Genomic DNA, 17,340 nt, shown 5'->3' on the forward strand with positions numbered 1-17,340 from the left:
CATTTAACTTAAGGTATCCTGAGTTATTTCAGGTATCCCACTTGAGAAGTAAATTGCGGACATACTTTATTTATTAAAGCCTGACTGAAGAACTAATGGGCAGAATAGAACTTTGGCCAACTTTAGCTGCTGCTAAATGTGCTATATAAATGAACTCGACCTGGACATAACCTTGGCCTTCTCACTTTCCTACAGTGAATGATCTGAAGCTGAAGTTGAGAGCAGATTAAAATGAGGAAGCCTCAATCCAAGGTCTATTTAAATTTTAAGGTCTACACAGTTCCTTTCCCCGATTTCATGAGGAAAATTAAATCAGCACTGCCACCGTCCCTCTTCTCTCCCATCAGGAGTCTGATGTCATGGGAGGAGTTTGCTTTGGGACCCACAAAACTTTTGCGTGTCGTGTGTTTCGACGCCACGCCTCTGTGCATTTTCCTCCGCGCGTTGATTTCATACCAAGCTCATACTTTGCATTCCGTCTTTTTTTCTGTCAAAGACGATTGTTTTGACTTGGAAGTACCCACAAATCACAAAACAAGTCTTCGGCAAAAACATAAACACAACAAGAAGAGCCTGCGGCAATAACAGCAGAGCAGGAAAGTCGTTGTGAGGTGAGTGCGCTCCCACTAAGTTCTTTGTTGTGTGCAGCAACTTTCATGCCGCCGCAGCAGCTGCTAGGCTTCGTGTGTGCTGGAAGTTTTGGGATATTTGACATATTTCTCATTTTCCCGCTGCGGCTTTGCTGATTCAGATCCCCGCGTGTTTAGCGGAAAGTTCCTCAAGTATTTATTCAGCCATTCGTGCTCTAAATGATTACTTTTATTCGTCTCGCAGGCTTAGTTTTTAGTTTGTTACGGAATTATTAGCCAACAAGCTAACTAGCATGTCAGTCCAAGTGTTAGCGGGGGCTTGCCTCTAAGATGCTAACAAACTGGAAATAACGTGTAACAATATATTGTCTTCTTGTTGCATTTTAAATACATTAGGAGTCTACTGTATGTGAGATTTGTTGTTATAGCTCATAGACGTTTTGCCAGCTCACAGTTGGCTACGCTGTTTCCAACTTTTCAATATGCTTTAATTTCCGTCTTCATGCTAGCAGCTAGTATTTATTTCTTGTGAAAACTTTATCGACATAGGGTGATACTTAGGAATGATGAGAGGTGAGCGGGCGGATCAATTTTTTGTCCTCTGTCTTGCTTGATTTATCCGAATTTCATAGGTTGTGATTTCTCGGTTCGTGTTAAGTTTATGCAATGTTTTAAACTCGGTCTAAAACTTTAAAGTTTTATTAGCACTACTAAGTGAAGTTAGCATGGAAGTCTGTAAAGTGTTGTGATGAAAGAGAGCTTAAGTAACCATATCACTGGTGCTCTCATTGGCCCAGGAGGCAACCACTGTGCATGTGTCCTTTCAGAGTTTGCTGAGCTCATAGTTTTATTTAGCTCAACGCTTCAGTGGCTCCTCACTGCACTGAACACCTGACCTTTTGGCCGCTCAGAGCTATATTGAAACAGGCAGAGCCACATGTGCCTACCGAGCATAACGTCCTAACTTTGCATCACCACTCCAGTTTTAAATGACAAAACTGAAGCTATGAGTGGTCTTATACACGGTGGTCTTAATTCAGGGTATAAAACATCAATGTTTATATGGTATAGTTACATAGTGGTGATATAATTAGCATACATTCAGCTATCCCCTGTTGAAAATTACTGCAGCACAACAAGAGGGTTGACTATTTCATGAATTGGTAAAAAATATTGTATTAAACAATGAAGAAATTTCCTAAATTAGAAAAAAAGGAGAAAGAATAGGCGTGGCTTTTTAGTCACATAATTTATGGGCAGTGTACATATTTGATAATTAAATTAAGGTTTACCTTTCGGGTTTGAGACTGACATAATTTTCCTGTTGTTTCACCCCACATTTCCACACAGCCTTTTGCTGCATTTAAAAAAAAAAAAGCATAAATGTAGTAATAATTGCGTGTTCGTTTTCTCTCTCTCTTTTTCTCTTTATATCCAACATTCTTAAAGGAAAACAAATGCATCTACACTGCAATTATAAATCAGCTTGTGACACATCACCCTTACTCCCAGATTACTCCTAGGTTGGAACCAATAGTGTAAAGTGAGGTTTTTCATGCATGGCATCAAGGACATCCCAGGCCAATCTCATTGAAATATTCATTTGGAGCAATGTACGCATTAAGATGTTAAAAAGCAATGTCAAGTTTCTATCATTGTTCTGTTGGCAAATTTTACTCAACTTCTCAATCAGTAAAACGTTCAAGACCATCACTTTTCTTCCCCTTGATCATCAAAATGTTCTTTTAGACTTTCCTAACCATCCCATTAGGCCTGTCTAATCACTATGGCAACAGCACAGCCCAGTCTGCAGTGATGTGAAATGGGAAAGGCCCTGCACACAGAGTGTTGTATAAACCCACTGTAGCAGGGGAAGCTCAGCAACCACAATGATCCTCTGCGGTTCTTTTGTGGCAGGGACCATCTCTGCTACACTCTGGAAAACATTACACATATAACTACATTCATGTTGCATATATGTGTTTGAAGAAACTTGGAGGATCCTCAGCAATAACAAAAGAATGTGTAATTTCCTTATGTGGCCTTCACAAGAAGAGTAACACGCTTCTAAAAGTTTGTATGCCTTTTAAGACTATATTACATGATTTTCTCTTGTGAGAGAGGCTAGTTAGTAGTGTTGTTGTGAACTTATTTGTCTAATTGTGTAACCTGTTTAGCTGTGCCAACTACTTTTTTTTGGAGTCCAAGAGAAATTTACCTTTAGGGATGATAAAGTTTATGGTATCGTATGACAGTATAATTCGGCTACGTTAATAATTTTACAAGCTTTCAAAATTTGGGAGTTCTGCGTGTCAGATCTTTAACCTGGGGTAACAGAGCTATTAATATGCACCAGCTGTAAACAACTTCAGATGAATCTGATTTCAGCCATGGGGAAGTGTTGAGACATTTGTAGTCCAAAGAAATCTTACACCATTCTTGGCAGCCATAAAGTTAATCCCTATCCCATCCATCCATCAAAATGTCTTTGATGTGAATTGGCCAATGAAACTGCGTTTTTTTTTATTTTTATTTTATTTTTTTTCTGTTTGTTTGTTTTTCCTCTTATAACTACTCTCAGAATATATTTTAACTTCTAACATGATTTTTGTATAATGTACGATCATTGTTTATGTTGGCGTTTTACTACCTTAGGGCAGGGGTGTCCAAGGTCAACCCTTGAAGTTCGCTGTCCTGCAGGTTTTCAATGTTTCCCTGCTTCTACACACCTGAGTCAAATTAAATTTATCCACCAGCTGATGAAGTTCTGCACAATGACTCATTAATTTGAATCAGGTGTGTTGAAGCAGGGAAACTATGGAAACCAGCAGGATTATGGTCCCCTAGGACCCAAGCTGAACGCCCCTGCCATAGAGATTTCAAACCACTCAAACACACTTAATCTGTCCGGTTAATAAAATTTTATTTTCATTAATAATTTTGGTAGTTATTCATTGAATGTGATTTCAATATTGATAAAAAAAAAATTAACACAACTATGTTTTTTACTGTAATCAAGCGACTTTTATGTATACACATATAAAATGTACACTAGTGGTGATGGAGGTGTCATGATGGCACATGAGGAAACTGTACCACCAACGCTACTAATAATGTGTGTTTTAACCTGAATCACAACCTGAATCAGATATTACAAAACAGTACATATTGGAAAATATATATGAAAAGTAGTTAAAGTGATGGTGGGTAAAATTAAACAATATTTGATTTGTAAGACTTTATACATATTAAAATATATTCATTTTGGCAAAGCACAACTCCTGGATATTTAGGCAGTCTTGTACTATTTACTGTTCCAGTGTCTGTATCCACAGATCTAAAGCAATCAAAAAGTATTTCACCAAGCTGTTCTCCTATTTCACATGTTCTTGAACTCTCTCATCTCTCTCTGGGATGTAATACTTTACCTTGTTATTATTATTTTTTCCTTTACGCTTCAAAATCAGGCTACATTTCAATTTCAGTCAGTGTGGTTGACTGCTGATGCAGCATTTAACTCTGGTCTGGCATGCTTCCACCCTCTGTGCTGCTCACTTTCTTCATTTCTGCTGCTAAAAAATAACAAAATCCAGTTAGGTCTGTTCTAAAACTAAATTATTTATCTACTGTATTTTTAAGTACAGTGTTCCTTGCAAAATCCTTACATTTCCATCCCTGTAATTTAATTTTATATAATAAATGTTTAGCTTTTTTTAAAAAGTGTTTTTTTTTTCTGCATTACTATGAAATTTAAGAAAACAAACATCTCTTGGGAAGCTTTTGTTGTTGCTCGCAGTGATCGTTGGTAACTTCCAGATGCTGTTGAGTTGAAGAGAAAGAACATTTACTTCACCACAAAAAGTCTTTTGTTTATATTGTCACCTGAAAATAGACTAGACACTGAGGGTTTGTCTTTACAGCTTTATTAGATTAATCAAACTTTGTCTGTGTTCTCAAAACAGTCAGGGGCCCATTGCTTTTATTTCTTTAAACCTTGCTGATTGCAATGCCTTTTTGGTCTAAATTCATCAGCTATAAAAATAAATACTAATCTGTTCTTCTATTCATGGTTTTGTATTTTTTTCTTAATGTGGAAGAAACTATTATGAGCCTAAAGTTCAGGCCAAGACTTGTCAGTCTGTGCTTTAGTTTATGATCTGTGATGGAATTTAGTAATGATGGCTGTAATCAAAAGAAGTATAAATAATTAGCTTAAAAAATAATATTGCATGTTCTTTGCTGTAGGTGTGTTGTGGCTGGAACCGTCATCATTGCGTCGGAGTGGAGTTGCCGTGGCAGCCCTGATGGGGCGCAGGAGGAGAGTGGCAATGGAGAAGCAGTGGCAGATGGAGCAGACCGTGGACTGGATGGGGACCCTGAAGGCGTGTGGAGTCCAGACATTGAGCAGAGCTTTCAGGAAGCTCTCGCCATCTACCCTCCCTGCGGCAGGAGGAAAATCATACTTTCAGATGAGGGGAAGATGTATGGTGAGGAACAGTAAATTGAATGAAAGATATCACTATTCTTTGTACGTGAGGGGAAAAAACAGATCAAGAACTGCAAACATAATATAAGGGTGACTGTACTGACTACCAGTGTTTTTGCTAGACACAGATTTACAGCTGCAGCTAAAACAGCTTACCACGGTAATGACATCTATTGTTTGCATGTTAGACCTTTAATCTGGTCACTGTGAAACAATAGAGAACGGACTGGTGGTTTTCAGTTTGTTTGAAAAGACTGGCTTTTATCACTGATTAAATGTTGATGTATTTCTAATTTTAGAATCCTTATATGTTCAGAAGATCTCACTCTGTAAGCTGTATGATTAGAGAATTTGTAAATAGAACACAGGTTTAAGTACAAGACTTGCAAAGAAGTGTTGCATCATATTGTTGCAAGCCTTAAATTTTCCTAAATTAAAAGAGAAAAAAAATATATTGTAAAAAAAAAAAAAAAAAAAAAACAAGCCGAATATACCTGACTGAGGGGTGTAGCAGATCTAAAACTGAGATTAATGGTTTCAGGTTACATATCTGCTTTACCGTGTTATTTGACTCAAAGTAGCTGCGTTCATTATACAAACTCATCCTTGATTCACTTTATGAATGTATATAATTTAATTTAGAACTTTAAGCTGATTCCATAAAAACATGACCACTAAATTCTTTGTAGTTTGGCCTCTCATCTCGTCTCGTCTGGCCCTCCGTTATTTAAGTATTTATAACATTTAATTCTTATGCCAGGGTTTCTTGCTGAACTCAAGAATGAATGGATTGAGGGGGGAAAATTACTATTGTTTCAAATTATTTATCATGCACCAGCGTTATAACCTGCATTTATTTACCTACTAAACCTAATTTGCCCTAATTTAGTTCTTAGCAGGTCTTTATTTTGGACCCTGATTCCAAAGAGCCACAACAAAGGCTTATAATGATCAGCTGCTTATACTTTGGACCTAAGTTAGTTACTGGTCCTTTTGCAGTCGTTTTAGTGTGTGCACTGTTCATCTGCCTGTAGGTATTTTTGGAGAGGGCTATTTAGCTTAGGGGTCAGAGGGCAGCCAGCAGTAACAGGATCAAAGGACAGACCAAGCTGACATTTCAGGTCAAGTTAGAGTAATCATACAAAGAAGCTTTTTCCTTGCTCTGTTCAGGCACTGAATTCTTAAATATTGGTTTACATAGGCTAATTGATTAAACACTTGCAGCCATGCAACAGACCTTTTCATTGTTTTTATTAGGATTTTTTTTTAGGATATTATTAACAGCTTTGTATTTTGACAGTTTCTTGATATGTTATTGAAGATCTTGGCTTAAACTCAAAAGTCATAGCATTCTTGATTGGCCAAATGATGACTTTCTCATCTGCTTCAGCCTGTGCCATGCGTTTGTGTATGTGTGAGGGTGGATAGTGAAACTGTTAGGGAAACTGGATCTGTGAACCCATGTGACGGGGGAGGAAAGTTTGTTTCAGCATTGCAGAATTTTCTCCTTGTGTGGAAGTGTGGGCTCACTGTGTCGATCTCCCCCATGTCCCTTTCATGAACATGGTACCGCTGGTAGTCACATTCCCAAATTGAAAGTTGCATTGAGACTGAATGTAAAACCTATGTTCATATGTTCATCACTGGCACAAATTGTACATTTTATCGTAAATGAGATCGAAAAGGTATAACTTTATTTTTAATAACAGTAGCATCTTAATGTGCAGAATCAGAGATGAGATATCATCTGTTTATTAACAAAAAGACAAAAAAAAACATCCTATATCATAATATTTGCCCACAGCCATCCAGAGGTGAAGTTCTGTCACTTTTTCCCTGCTCACCTATTCTGCCACTGCATGTGTTGACTGTGGAAAATGTTTCAGAAATGTTACTGTGTTCTAAACTGGTAGATTCCCAGGATGTTTTTGCAGATGAGTAACTCTTTTTGACCTGAGGTCAGTGCATAAACTCAACGCATAAGGAACTATATTAATTTCAGTCTCGGGGATTTAAAAATGATCTGTAAGGGTTTTTAGAAAAACTTGGCATATTTCTCTCATTACTGATGTTTATGTGTCTGATTACATCATGTACGCACTGTAGGATTTACAGAGCTGTGTCCACCATGCTCATATGGTTGGAAGTGGGTGTGTTACAGATGTTATCGCTTTTCAGTGGAATTCAGGTAACGGCGCTTTCAACATAGTTTTGAACTTCAGCATACTTCTTAAAAGAATAAGCATTTGTGCTTATTGTGGAGTTGTGGTAGCTGCTAAAGGAGTTTTTGTGACCTGTTTTGGGAATTGAAGAGGTCTGAGTCAGCCCATTCTGTTGACTTTAGGGGTATTCAGGGTTCTGGTAAGTTAACTGAGCTGATGTGACTCATATAAAACCCTTACAGTGTCATACCACTTCCCAGAAAGACTGATGGTGATCCTGATGACGTTACTTCATATATGTGATCATTGATTTCAACGTGGTTACCCACATTTGACCTCCTTGAAGCAGAATCTTGTGTTGTTCATCATTTCTTATCTGAAATAAGCAGATCATCAGGTACTGGGAGGCAAAGAAAGGAAAAGCTGAGCAGGCAGTCAGTAATAACACATTTTGAAAGTCAGGTCGTAATATAATAACTTCTGTTTCCTTTTCCACTCCACTTATGCCATTCCATCTTTCCATCTTTTGTAGTTGTGCCACCAAACAAAACCAAATCTGACTCAAACTTAAGAGAAGTTGACTTTTTATCAGGAATTTCTTATAGAAACAGAAATGTAAAGTTTGACATCTATTTTTATTATCTGACCAAAAATGGAATAGACCTTTTTAAAGCCTTGCTGCTTATATTATATTAAAATTATTCTGTTTACTTTATAAACACAGAAAAATAGCAACAAAAATACTAGAAAGAACATAATAGGAGCATTAGCTGTAGGGTGGCCTCAGTGTGGCTATTTAGACAAATAGATAAATTCTTTCCCCCTTTCTTTTCTAGATATATAGCATATTGGAATATAGTGTGTTTGTAACTGAGATTTATTTTCTTGCTACCTTGTTATTATAGTTTTGTGTTGAAGTGCTAGCTTGATTTTTCCCTTCTTCCTCAATTCCAGGTCGAAATGAGCTGATAGCTCGCTATATAAAGTTACGAACTGGGAAGACGCGGACACGCAAGCAAGTATGCACAGATATGACTGAAGATTATACAACTTATATATGTAGAAATACTTTAACACAGCCCATGTATTTTCTTATATATAGTTGTAATTAATCTTATTTATCTTATAAGTAAATATATTAATGTATAATGCCTGTTTGAATAGTAAAATCCTCCTGTGAATGTGTTTTCATGGGGCAACCTTGGCCCCACAGGTGTCTAGTCACATTCAAGTTTTGGCACGTAAGAGGGTGCGAGAATATCAGGCAAGCATCAAGGTGGGTCCCAGCAGAATCAGCACTCTCTATCCTCTTTAGTCACATTCCTCCTTTTCTTTTCCCTCTTCTTCCCATCCTTTTCCCTTCATCCTGTCTTTCTTCAGGTCTCTAGTCACCTGCAAGTCTTGGCCAAGAGAAAGTCTCGTGAGATTCAGTCTAAACTGAAGGTACACAAGCTCACTGACTTTGCAGTGCTAACGGCTTTGCTCTGCGTGTAACACAAATCTAAAGTCACCCATTTTATCATCATAGATGTAGATCCTATGATTACTGCTTCTCTATCTGGTTCTTAATACATCTAATGTACATAGTAGTTCTTGGTTGAGGCCACAAATATGTTAGGTAGTTTTCACTTTTAACACAGTAAGGTAAAGAAAGGTCCAGTGATTTTTTTTTTTTTAATTAATGACAAAAGTAACAATGCATGATAAATCCATTTAGTATGGTGATGGTCCACATGCCAAGCTATCATTTCCATGGGCATTTAAGTGCATGACAATTCACATTCATTAGGGTGTAGACGGCATTTGTTAATGAACGCGAACGTGTGACAGAGTCAAGGTTTTTACATTTTTTAGACATTTTATTTGTTTGCTTGTGTGCTTTATAGGCCTTCTTTGCTTGTCCATATGTTAGTATCTAAGTGTCAAAGCCTGTGTTATGTTATGTTCAAGGATTATAGATGCGTCAGTCATTTATTCTTTTTTTTTTTCCATATGTATAATGCATGGTAGTAAGTTTGTTTTATGTTTAAAGCATTTGCAGCCTTGGGCATATAATTGCATGGGATTCTGTAGCTGGTTTAGTTGGACCTTAAATATGGCTGTGATAATATACATTGATGCCTGCAGACACACAGACATGCAAAGAGTTTGCAATATGCCCCTCACTGACATACACACTCGAGGAACTTGATACATTTCTGATCTCTACATTCTTGTTCTTGAACATTTTCTACAATACTTGATCTTTTCTTTGTGAGAACATTTCTTGTGGTTTTCATCCTGTCCTGTGATTACACATTTGTTTACACCAGCTTTAAAGTGACTTTAAAATTTGCAGGTCAGTATATTTGCTGGTATAAACATCCATATTCAGCTCAAAGATGGCACAAATTGCTAAATCATACATCATATTGTGAATGAGGTCCCACCGTTAAGATGTTGTCAGTCTACCATTGATTATTTTTTTGGCAGTTAATTGTGCCAGAGTGTATTTGCTCTGTGCATGCATCAATATGGCCAGGCATCCTTGCATGCTTGTGTTTTCTGGCCTTTGAAGAACAAGTGCACTTTCTAGGGAAAGTAAAGTCAGTCTGGAGTCAGCAGAAGTTCTTATTTGCGATGCCAGGCATTTATTATTTTATTAATATTTAATTAATCATTTTAGGTTTCAATTAGTCAGTGGTATAAGAAATATTCTGGGGCTTCAAATATAGATGTAATAATTCACAATTGTTTCCTTAAAAGTAAAAGTGTGGATCCTATAAATATATTTAGGAAGTTTTGCTAAAGTGCTAAAACTGCTGCAAAAATGCCTCCATTACTTTTATGTTTTGATATTTGAAACATTACACCAAAATTGCAATGGTGTAAAAGACGAATTTAAGTATTTGATAAAGAAAGGTAAGAGGGGGTAAGACACAGGCTATGTTCTGATGGAGCAGAGCATAGAAATCACTGTGAAATGAAATACTGATGTTTGCAGCAAAACAGAGATAATTAAATGAGAGGAAAAAAAAAAAATAGGGCCTCTGATCAGTTCAGAGCAAGGATCTTAAACTCTGGTCTTCAAGGGCCACTGCCCTGCCGGTTTTAAGTGGTTCCCAACACCTGATTAAGAATAAATAGAATCAACAGCTTGTAAAGTTCTACATAGTCTTTCATTACTCTGGTGTGTTGAAGCTGGTGAACGACCTGCAGGACAGTGGTCCTGGAGGAGAGGAGTTGACATCCCTGGTTTAGAATGCATCAAGAAAGAACCTAAATACTTTTATGGAAAGATTTAATATTTATTTATGTAACTTCTTAAATATATTTTACTTTGTTGTTATGTGGTATAAAATGAATCTTAGCAGTAACAGTTCTTCATTTTTAATGCATAATGATCAGGGAAGAAATGTTCAAAAAGTGAAAGGGTCTGAATACTTTCTGAAACAAGTGTGTATGCAGTCAGCCAGCTGTTTTCCTTTATTACCAAATAGTCCATCTGTCACCTTATTTCATAATCAAATGTACTGAATTTAATTCATGTCCTTTTTGCCATAGGCCATGAACTTGGTAAGTTTTCGTGTTACTTACAGTTCTCTGCTTCAGGCTTTGTGCTGTGTGGTTGGCATCACATTACTGCTAGTCCACAGTCCGCAGTTCTGCTGCCAGACTCAAAAACCATGCTCATAGCTCTTTTGTTTCTAGTGGCTTTAGTTAAGGGCTGGTGATGGTTAGCTCTTCTAGCTTGGTGCTCCTCCTCCTGCTTTTGCTTCCTCTTAGGTCTGCTTTGCTGCCTGTTTTTACTTCTTGTAAAAGCTACTGCATCATGCCGAAGTACAGTACATGTTGGCTGGCTTGCTGTCTAAATTGGCCTTCAAAGATGACTGATATTGGAATGATAACCAACATTTAACTGGAAATTTTAATATGCGATATGTTCATTATGTATTACTTTGTCTTTGTTTTCATCATTCAGGACCAGGCATCCAAAGACAAGGCACTACAGACAGTAGCCAACCTGTCATCAGCTCAGATTGTGTCTGCAAGTGTAATGAAACCTCAGACCCCCTTCCCTCCACCAGTCAGAGTGAGACAAAAACCCACTAAGACACACATAATTGTCCTTTTTTGTTTTTATCTGTCTGAACCATTTCCCTCTCCTGTTCAGTTTTGGCCTGGTCCTGTACCAGGACAGCCTGAACAATCTCATGAGTAAGTATGCCAGTGCCAGATGCGTTGGTTTTGTTGGTTTTAAGTGGATAAAGCTTCTTGGTTTAACTTACACAGCTTCTCATTTGGGTTTTCTGGTCTGATTTCGCAGCATTAAGCCTTTTGCACAGCCTCCCTACACTACACTACCAGCCCCAGTCCCTGCACCTATCAGTAAGTGTGGAAAAAAAATCTTTAATTTTCCTAATTAGTATTAGTGTTGTCATAGTAATTATGTTTTTCTGGTTTAAATATATAACAGGTTATGATACCTTGCCACCCCCTCGGCCTGCAGCCATAGCAGCTCCTGTATGGCAAGACAGAACCATCGCCTCGGCAAAACTACGGTTACTAGAGTATTCTGCATATATGGAGACCCAGAGAGACCGAGAGATGGTATAGACAACAGGAACTTTTTTTTTTTACTAAATAATCAACAATGCAAGATGCTGTCAAAAAGAAAACTGTTCTCTATTCCTCTCCTTGTTTTTTTAACTGTTTCTACAGCATAAACATCTTTTCGTACATATTGGGCCTTCAAACCCAGGCTACAGTGATCCTGTTTTGGAGTCTATAGACGTGAGGCAGATTTACGACAAGTTCTCGGAGAAGAAAGGAGGCCTGAAGGAGCTGTACGAAAAAGGCCCACACAATGCGTTCTTTCTTGTCAAGTTCTGGGTTAGTGCACAAATCCAGTCTTCCTACTGAGATCCACTGAGCTAGATTTATGTAGATACACAGTGTAGGAGATAAGTTTTTGTGTTTCTCTTCTATGGTGTTTTCTTGCTTTAAATCACCGTACTGTTCTTCGTGTTTTCACTGTCTTTGTGCTTCACGTTTTGCATGTTGTAGGCTGACCTGAGCAGTGACATTGAAGAGGGTTCCGGTGTGTTCTACGGAGTGAGCAGCCAGTACAGTGGAACAGAAAATATCACTATCAGTGTTTCTACAAAGGTTTGCTCATTTGGCAAACAGGTGGTGGAGAAGGTTGAGGTGAGAAAATGAACCCGTTTATATTTCCTATGCAGAAAATCTCTCATATTTTGATATGCATGAGCATGCATTTTAATTGAGGTGTGTTTTGGTGGATTTCTCCTCATCCAGACAGAATATGCACGTATGGAAGGAGGAAAGTACGTTTTCCGTATCCATCGTTCACCCATGTGTGAATACATGATCAACTTCATCCACAAACTCAAACACCTGCCGGAGAAATACATGATGAACAGCGTACTGGAGAATTTCACTATTCTACAGGTATTTTACTGCCATTTCAAGACTAAAGTTATGAACTCAGTTTATTCTTTGTTAAATTCTTAGCAGGATACTGTAAAAAATAATAAAATAAAGATATTGTTCAAATTTTAGGTCTGATAAAGTTTTTTACTACACAGGCCCATACAGTTTAGATATATGAATTTCTTATATCATAAATTGGTATCTGCCAACTGAATTGATTTTAATTATACAACAACTATCCTTACTTTTCCTTGTCTTTGTCAGGTGGTGTCCAACAGAGAAACTCAGGAGACCCTGCTATGCATCGCCTTTGTGTTTGAAGTGTCTACAAGTGAACACGGAGCACAGTACCATGTTTATCGACTAGTTAATGACTAGCAGCATCTTGCATGCATGCAAAGACTCTTCATCCTTTTTTATACAGTTTGAACACAATTTCCAGTTCAACACAGAGAACCTCCACTCCTTTACTCTAAACCCAGACTTGTTTTATCCGACCAACCGTCACACTAGTCATACCTGTTGCTTGTTTTTATGTGTATGTTGCTGCAAGCGTGGAGAGCAGCGTCCCAGAATTTGCAAACCATCATAGAAATGGTACAAGTTTGTCGGAATTGTTTTTTTTTTTTTTTTTAACCCATTATGACTTGGTCTGAAGTGTGTGTGCGTTTACCTTTCATGCATGGACCATCACACACATGATCACACCCATCAACATGTTTAAAGCACACAAGGAAAAATCAGTAATTAACGTTAAACCAAAAGTTTTCATCTCTTAATTTTTTTTTTTCATGTTTCTAGTTTCTTATAATACAGAGACATTAGAGGTGTTATTGGACAGCTTCAAGTTAAACTGGGACTCGGATTTACCGACAGACATTAAGAGCCCCCCCCAAAAAAAAACAGAAGGAAAAGATCCAAACTAACTATAATTTAGTGTTGTGTGATCCTTTCATCATATTTCATAAGACAGTAGCTTTTTGTCCACCTAAAGTCAAGACATCATTTCCACTGAATTTTCCCCAGTATATGCATTTACATCAGTGGTGAGACTGATGTGAGACGAGTCTGAATATAGTTTGACAAAAAAAAAAACATTTAATCACTGTTAATGTAACCTGCCAAAAAGACTTTTTATTACGGTTTGTAGTATCTTTGACAGGTACAAGTTGAGCCTTTTATGACGTATCCTGTTACAGTTTAGGGTGTGATAAGTGACTAGTTTGATTGAGAATCACATTGCAGAAAGTCTGCCTTTTCATGAAATAATGCACTATATGTAAAGATGTGCATGTCGTATTTATTTTCAAACAGTATATTGGTGTGAAGAGAGACCGAAGTTTAAGAGCATTTGCTGTTTAAAAGGTTTCCAGTGCTACACATGTGGAGGGAAAATCTCAAGGAGTTTGTTCGGAAACAACAGAATAGGTCCAAATCAGCTCACACATTTTTAATGAGAAAATTACATTTAATGTTTATAAACAAAATAATGATTTTACTCTTGACTATGTGGGCTCGCTGCAGTATTTCTACCTCCACATGAGTTGGGATAAGAATGTGCTTTGATTCTTACAGGCTTAAGCAGAGGAGCACTGATGTATAGGATGTGTACACTGCATTTTTAATGGTACTGTTTATAAGCCAAAACAAGATAAATAGATGCATTTTTGTAATTTTTTTTGTTTTGTTTTTGTGTATTTCACCAGCACACTAAACACCATTAATGATGGATGTTTTGGTTGTATCTTTTTCTTGTATGTATGGTACAGTCCACACTAAGGTCACCCACAGTGCGCTGGGGTAGATTTTTGCCTTATAACACTAACAAACTATCCAGCTGACACTTTTCTCGTGATATATGTAATGTTTTGGATTACTGGTATATATGGCTACCAGCATTTTTTTGTCTTCTTTTTTATATATACATATATCTTATTTGACTCCATCACACCCTGTCCTGGTGGGATTATCTTTAAACATGTGGAGCGAAAAGATTTGTCTCTGACTGTTATGACAACAAGAGCCATTTGGTTCTTTTTTGTAAAAAGAAAAATAAAGACTGTCAATTAATTTTTTAACTGTGTGGTAAGCCAGAAGTGTTGCATTATACCATCACTTTTATATCTGTGTACTCTGGCTTTGCTACATCACTCTTTTGGTCTGATCTGCTCAGATATTTAAATCTGTGCTTTTATTCTGTACCAATAGAAAATCATGTGATGGTGGAAAGAGAGGAAATCCTTCTTAATAAATTCTAAAATAAAAATGGTACTCTGTTTTGACTCTGCTCAAATTTTCATTTGTATTTTATTCTATGCCCTATGTCCTGGCTAAGAACTGTCTAAATAGCAACCAGGAGAATTAACACTTTGAAATGATGTATCTGGAGATGTGTTGTAATCTCAGTATAGATATTTGGGAATCTAATATGAACCCAAATAGCCTTTACTCCATCAAAGGAATTTAGACTAAAAGATACCTTTCAGTTTAAACCCATGTGTAAAGGAGAAAACATCAAAGCTGAGCAAATCTGCATCACTCTTGGAGAGAAAGTAGTTTCTTCAGTTTGCAGTACGCAATTGTCCTGCTAGATGGTGCTGTTACCTCACGTTTACATGTTAACACAAGCATGCATGTAAAGATAGTCACATGAAGGCGTCACCTTTTCCACACGCATTGACTTTTAATTCAGATACTAAGCTTTTACACTTGTATCACACCTGCTCCGTTCTTATCAAACAATGCCATTAATGACAGGAGTCCTTGGACAGATGTTGGAAAGACTTTATCCCTTTGGTCAAAAGTGTAGCTGTGTTTTTATGTTATTATTTACCAGTCCCTCTGTGGGCCATTTTTTAACAATCTAAAATATGTTTTTAAATGCAATGACCCACATCTTTAAGCAAGTAAGCGCAAAAGCCAGAGCTACGAAGACCAGTACTGACATGTAGAGATACTACAGGTTAAAGCAGCAAAGTTGTGATCTATCAAATGTCAGACCCTCAACATCAATTTAATATGTACAATATATCATGGAATGTGAGTGCTGCAATTAATCAGAAAGCTTGACTTTTTGGGAATCTGTCAAAAGTGATTTATTGCATGCTTGCAACCCTCCCATAGGAGGCTGAAGTGATCAGCTTACCTTCACACTGCAGTTCAGAAAAAAAGTGGTGACATTTCTCTTGGCTTTCGATGTGCCTTTAAGCATATAGCGGTAGAAACACTGAAACAGACAACTGGTAAATACAGTATGTACGACTACAGAAAGTATGGCAGCTTTTCTGACAGGTGGCTTTTATAGCTGAAGTCAGTGGCATTTCAATCAAACTGGACAACCGCTGACTTCCTGTTTTCCAAACACTGCCAACACCATGCTGTCAAACAGGTGATGAACAGTGATAAAAGACTTTTATATAACACACTTGGTACTGCAGACTTTATGTAACAGAAAGTACTAAATTAAAAAAAATTCTGAGTTGCAGACTGTCCTTCTTTTACCTCTTTTCTCCAGTTGGTCTAAAGTTATTAAACATAACCAAACAATGATGCCTTCTCCTAACCAATAGTCTACCCTGTTATAATTCCTTTGCACCATCAGTTAAATAGTTGAGTGAGGCTCCTTCCTGTCTGAGATAAAAATCTGTTAGACATGAATCATTAGGGGCTGAGTTTTTCCATAGCCATGGTGATTTCCATTTTTTTAGACACACATGCAGACAGGCAAGTTATACAAATGACAGTATTTATTGCCTGGCAATGTTCAGGCGAAGGGTGTGGTGGGAAAATAACACCTGCAGAACCTTTGCCAAAAAAAATCAAGTTATGAAAAAGCACGTGCTCATAACACTGTCACTTTACTCCTCTCCCTTTCAATTTCCTTGATCATGGCCACCCCTGTTTTTGTTCCGTTTTGACTCCTCCCTTTTAATTTTTCTCCTGTAAAGGTGAGCTCATCCTGTCTTGTGTGTGCAGATCATTTGGAAGCAATCCCAGTGGTGGAAAACGTTGGAGAAAATATTTTTACTTCTGTTAATGATAAAATCATAACTACATTTAATTTCGCTGCTTTTTTTTGTCTTGAATGTTTCACAATGTAATTTACTCTTATTAGAAACATCTGTTTTATATTGTGATTTTTCAAACAAGAAAGCACTGGATGTACAGCCCATTTCAACACTGATTTTAAATTATGTGCTTAAAAAAATGTAGTGAAGCACTATTTTGAATTGGAAAACTGCAGTATCTTTTAATGTCCTGCTGGACATTGAAGGGAAGGGAAAACCTTTACTTTATATGCTGCATCACCTCTAACAGAAGGATCTCACTCCAGTCCTCAAGGCCAAGGCCTGTGTGACCCAACTTTTTTTAAATCATGAAATTATGTTTCATAGCACCTTTAAACATGCTAGTTCAGAAAATGGACAAAATTATTTGTAAACAATTCATTCATATTAAACCCCCTAAAAAAGATAAACAGGCAGACAGAGAGAGACAGAGAGGGAGAGAGAGGGAGATATTCCTGTTGTGGGTAATCATTTGGGTGGAGTGGAGACAGTGTCATGATGACAACTATAAAAATGTGTATCTATAAAAAGATTTCCTCTGAAATAGAATGAAATCTCATCATGCAATTCTTTCGCTGCTGACGTTCTGTAAAAGTAAAAAT

The 17,340-nt window shown here is 37.3% G+C and overlaps 1 protein-coding gene across 3 annotated transcripts; it reads left to right on the plus strand.

The window, feature by feature from the left end:
* The first annotated feature begins 402 nt into the window (after positions 1–402).
* On the plus strand, positions 403–14,953 carry tead3a (TEA domain family member 3 a). 3 transcript variants are annotated; one of them, XM_042004516.1, is made up of 13 exons: positions 403–611; positions 4,836–5,077; positions 8,193–8,257; positions 8,619–8,681; positions 10,782–10,793; positions 11,200–11,310; positions 11,392–11,435; positions 11,545–11,606; positions 11,695–11,828; positions 11,940–12,110; positions 12,285–12,425; positions 12,537–12,689; positions 12,936–14,953. In XM_042004516.1, the coding sequence occupies exons 2-13, from the start codon at positions 5,071–5,073 to the stop codon at positions 13,047–13,049; spliced, it is 1,077 nt and encodes a 358-aa protein (XP_041860450.1). In that variant the 5' UTR covers positions 403–611; positions 4,836–5,070; the 3' UTR covers positions 13,050–14,953. The 3 variants fall into 3 exon arrangements, with proteins under 3 accessions (XP_041860450.1, XP_041860449.1, XP_041860451.1); XM_042004515.1 differs by lacking the exon at positions 8,619–8,681 and adding an exon at positions 8,452–8,514 and having other exon boundaries at positions 404–611; XM_042004517.1 differs by lacking the exons at positions 8,619–8,681; positions 10,782–10,793 and adding an exon at positions 8,452–8,514 and having other exon boundaries at positions 404–611.
* Positions 14,954–17,340: the final 2,387 nt, after the last annotated feature.

This window comes from Melanotaenia boesemani, chromosome 13 (genome assembly GCF_017639745.1).
Source record: "Melanotaenia boesemani isolate fMelBoe1 chromosome 13, fMelBoe1.pri, whole genome shotgun sequence".
Lineage (NCBI taxonomy): Eukaryota > Metazoa > Chordata > Actinopteri > Atheriniformes > Melanotaeniidae > Melanotaenia > Melanotaenia boesemani.

Coding starts and splice junctions, on each gene's coding strand:
- tead3a (XM_042004516.1), top strand. Junction 8,258..8,618: donor AGACGCGGACACGCAAGCAA/GTATGCACAGAT, acceptor GTCTTTCTTCAG/GTCTCTAGTCACCTGCAAGT. Junction 12,690..12,935: donor AGAATTTCACTATTCTACAG/GTATTTTACTGC, acceptor TGTCTTTGTCAG/GTGGTGTCCAACAGAGAAAC.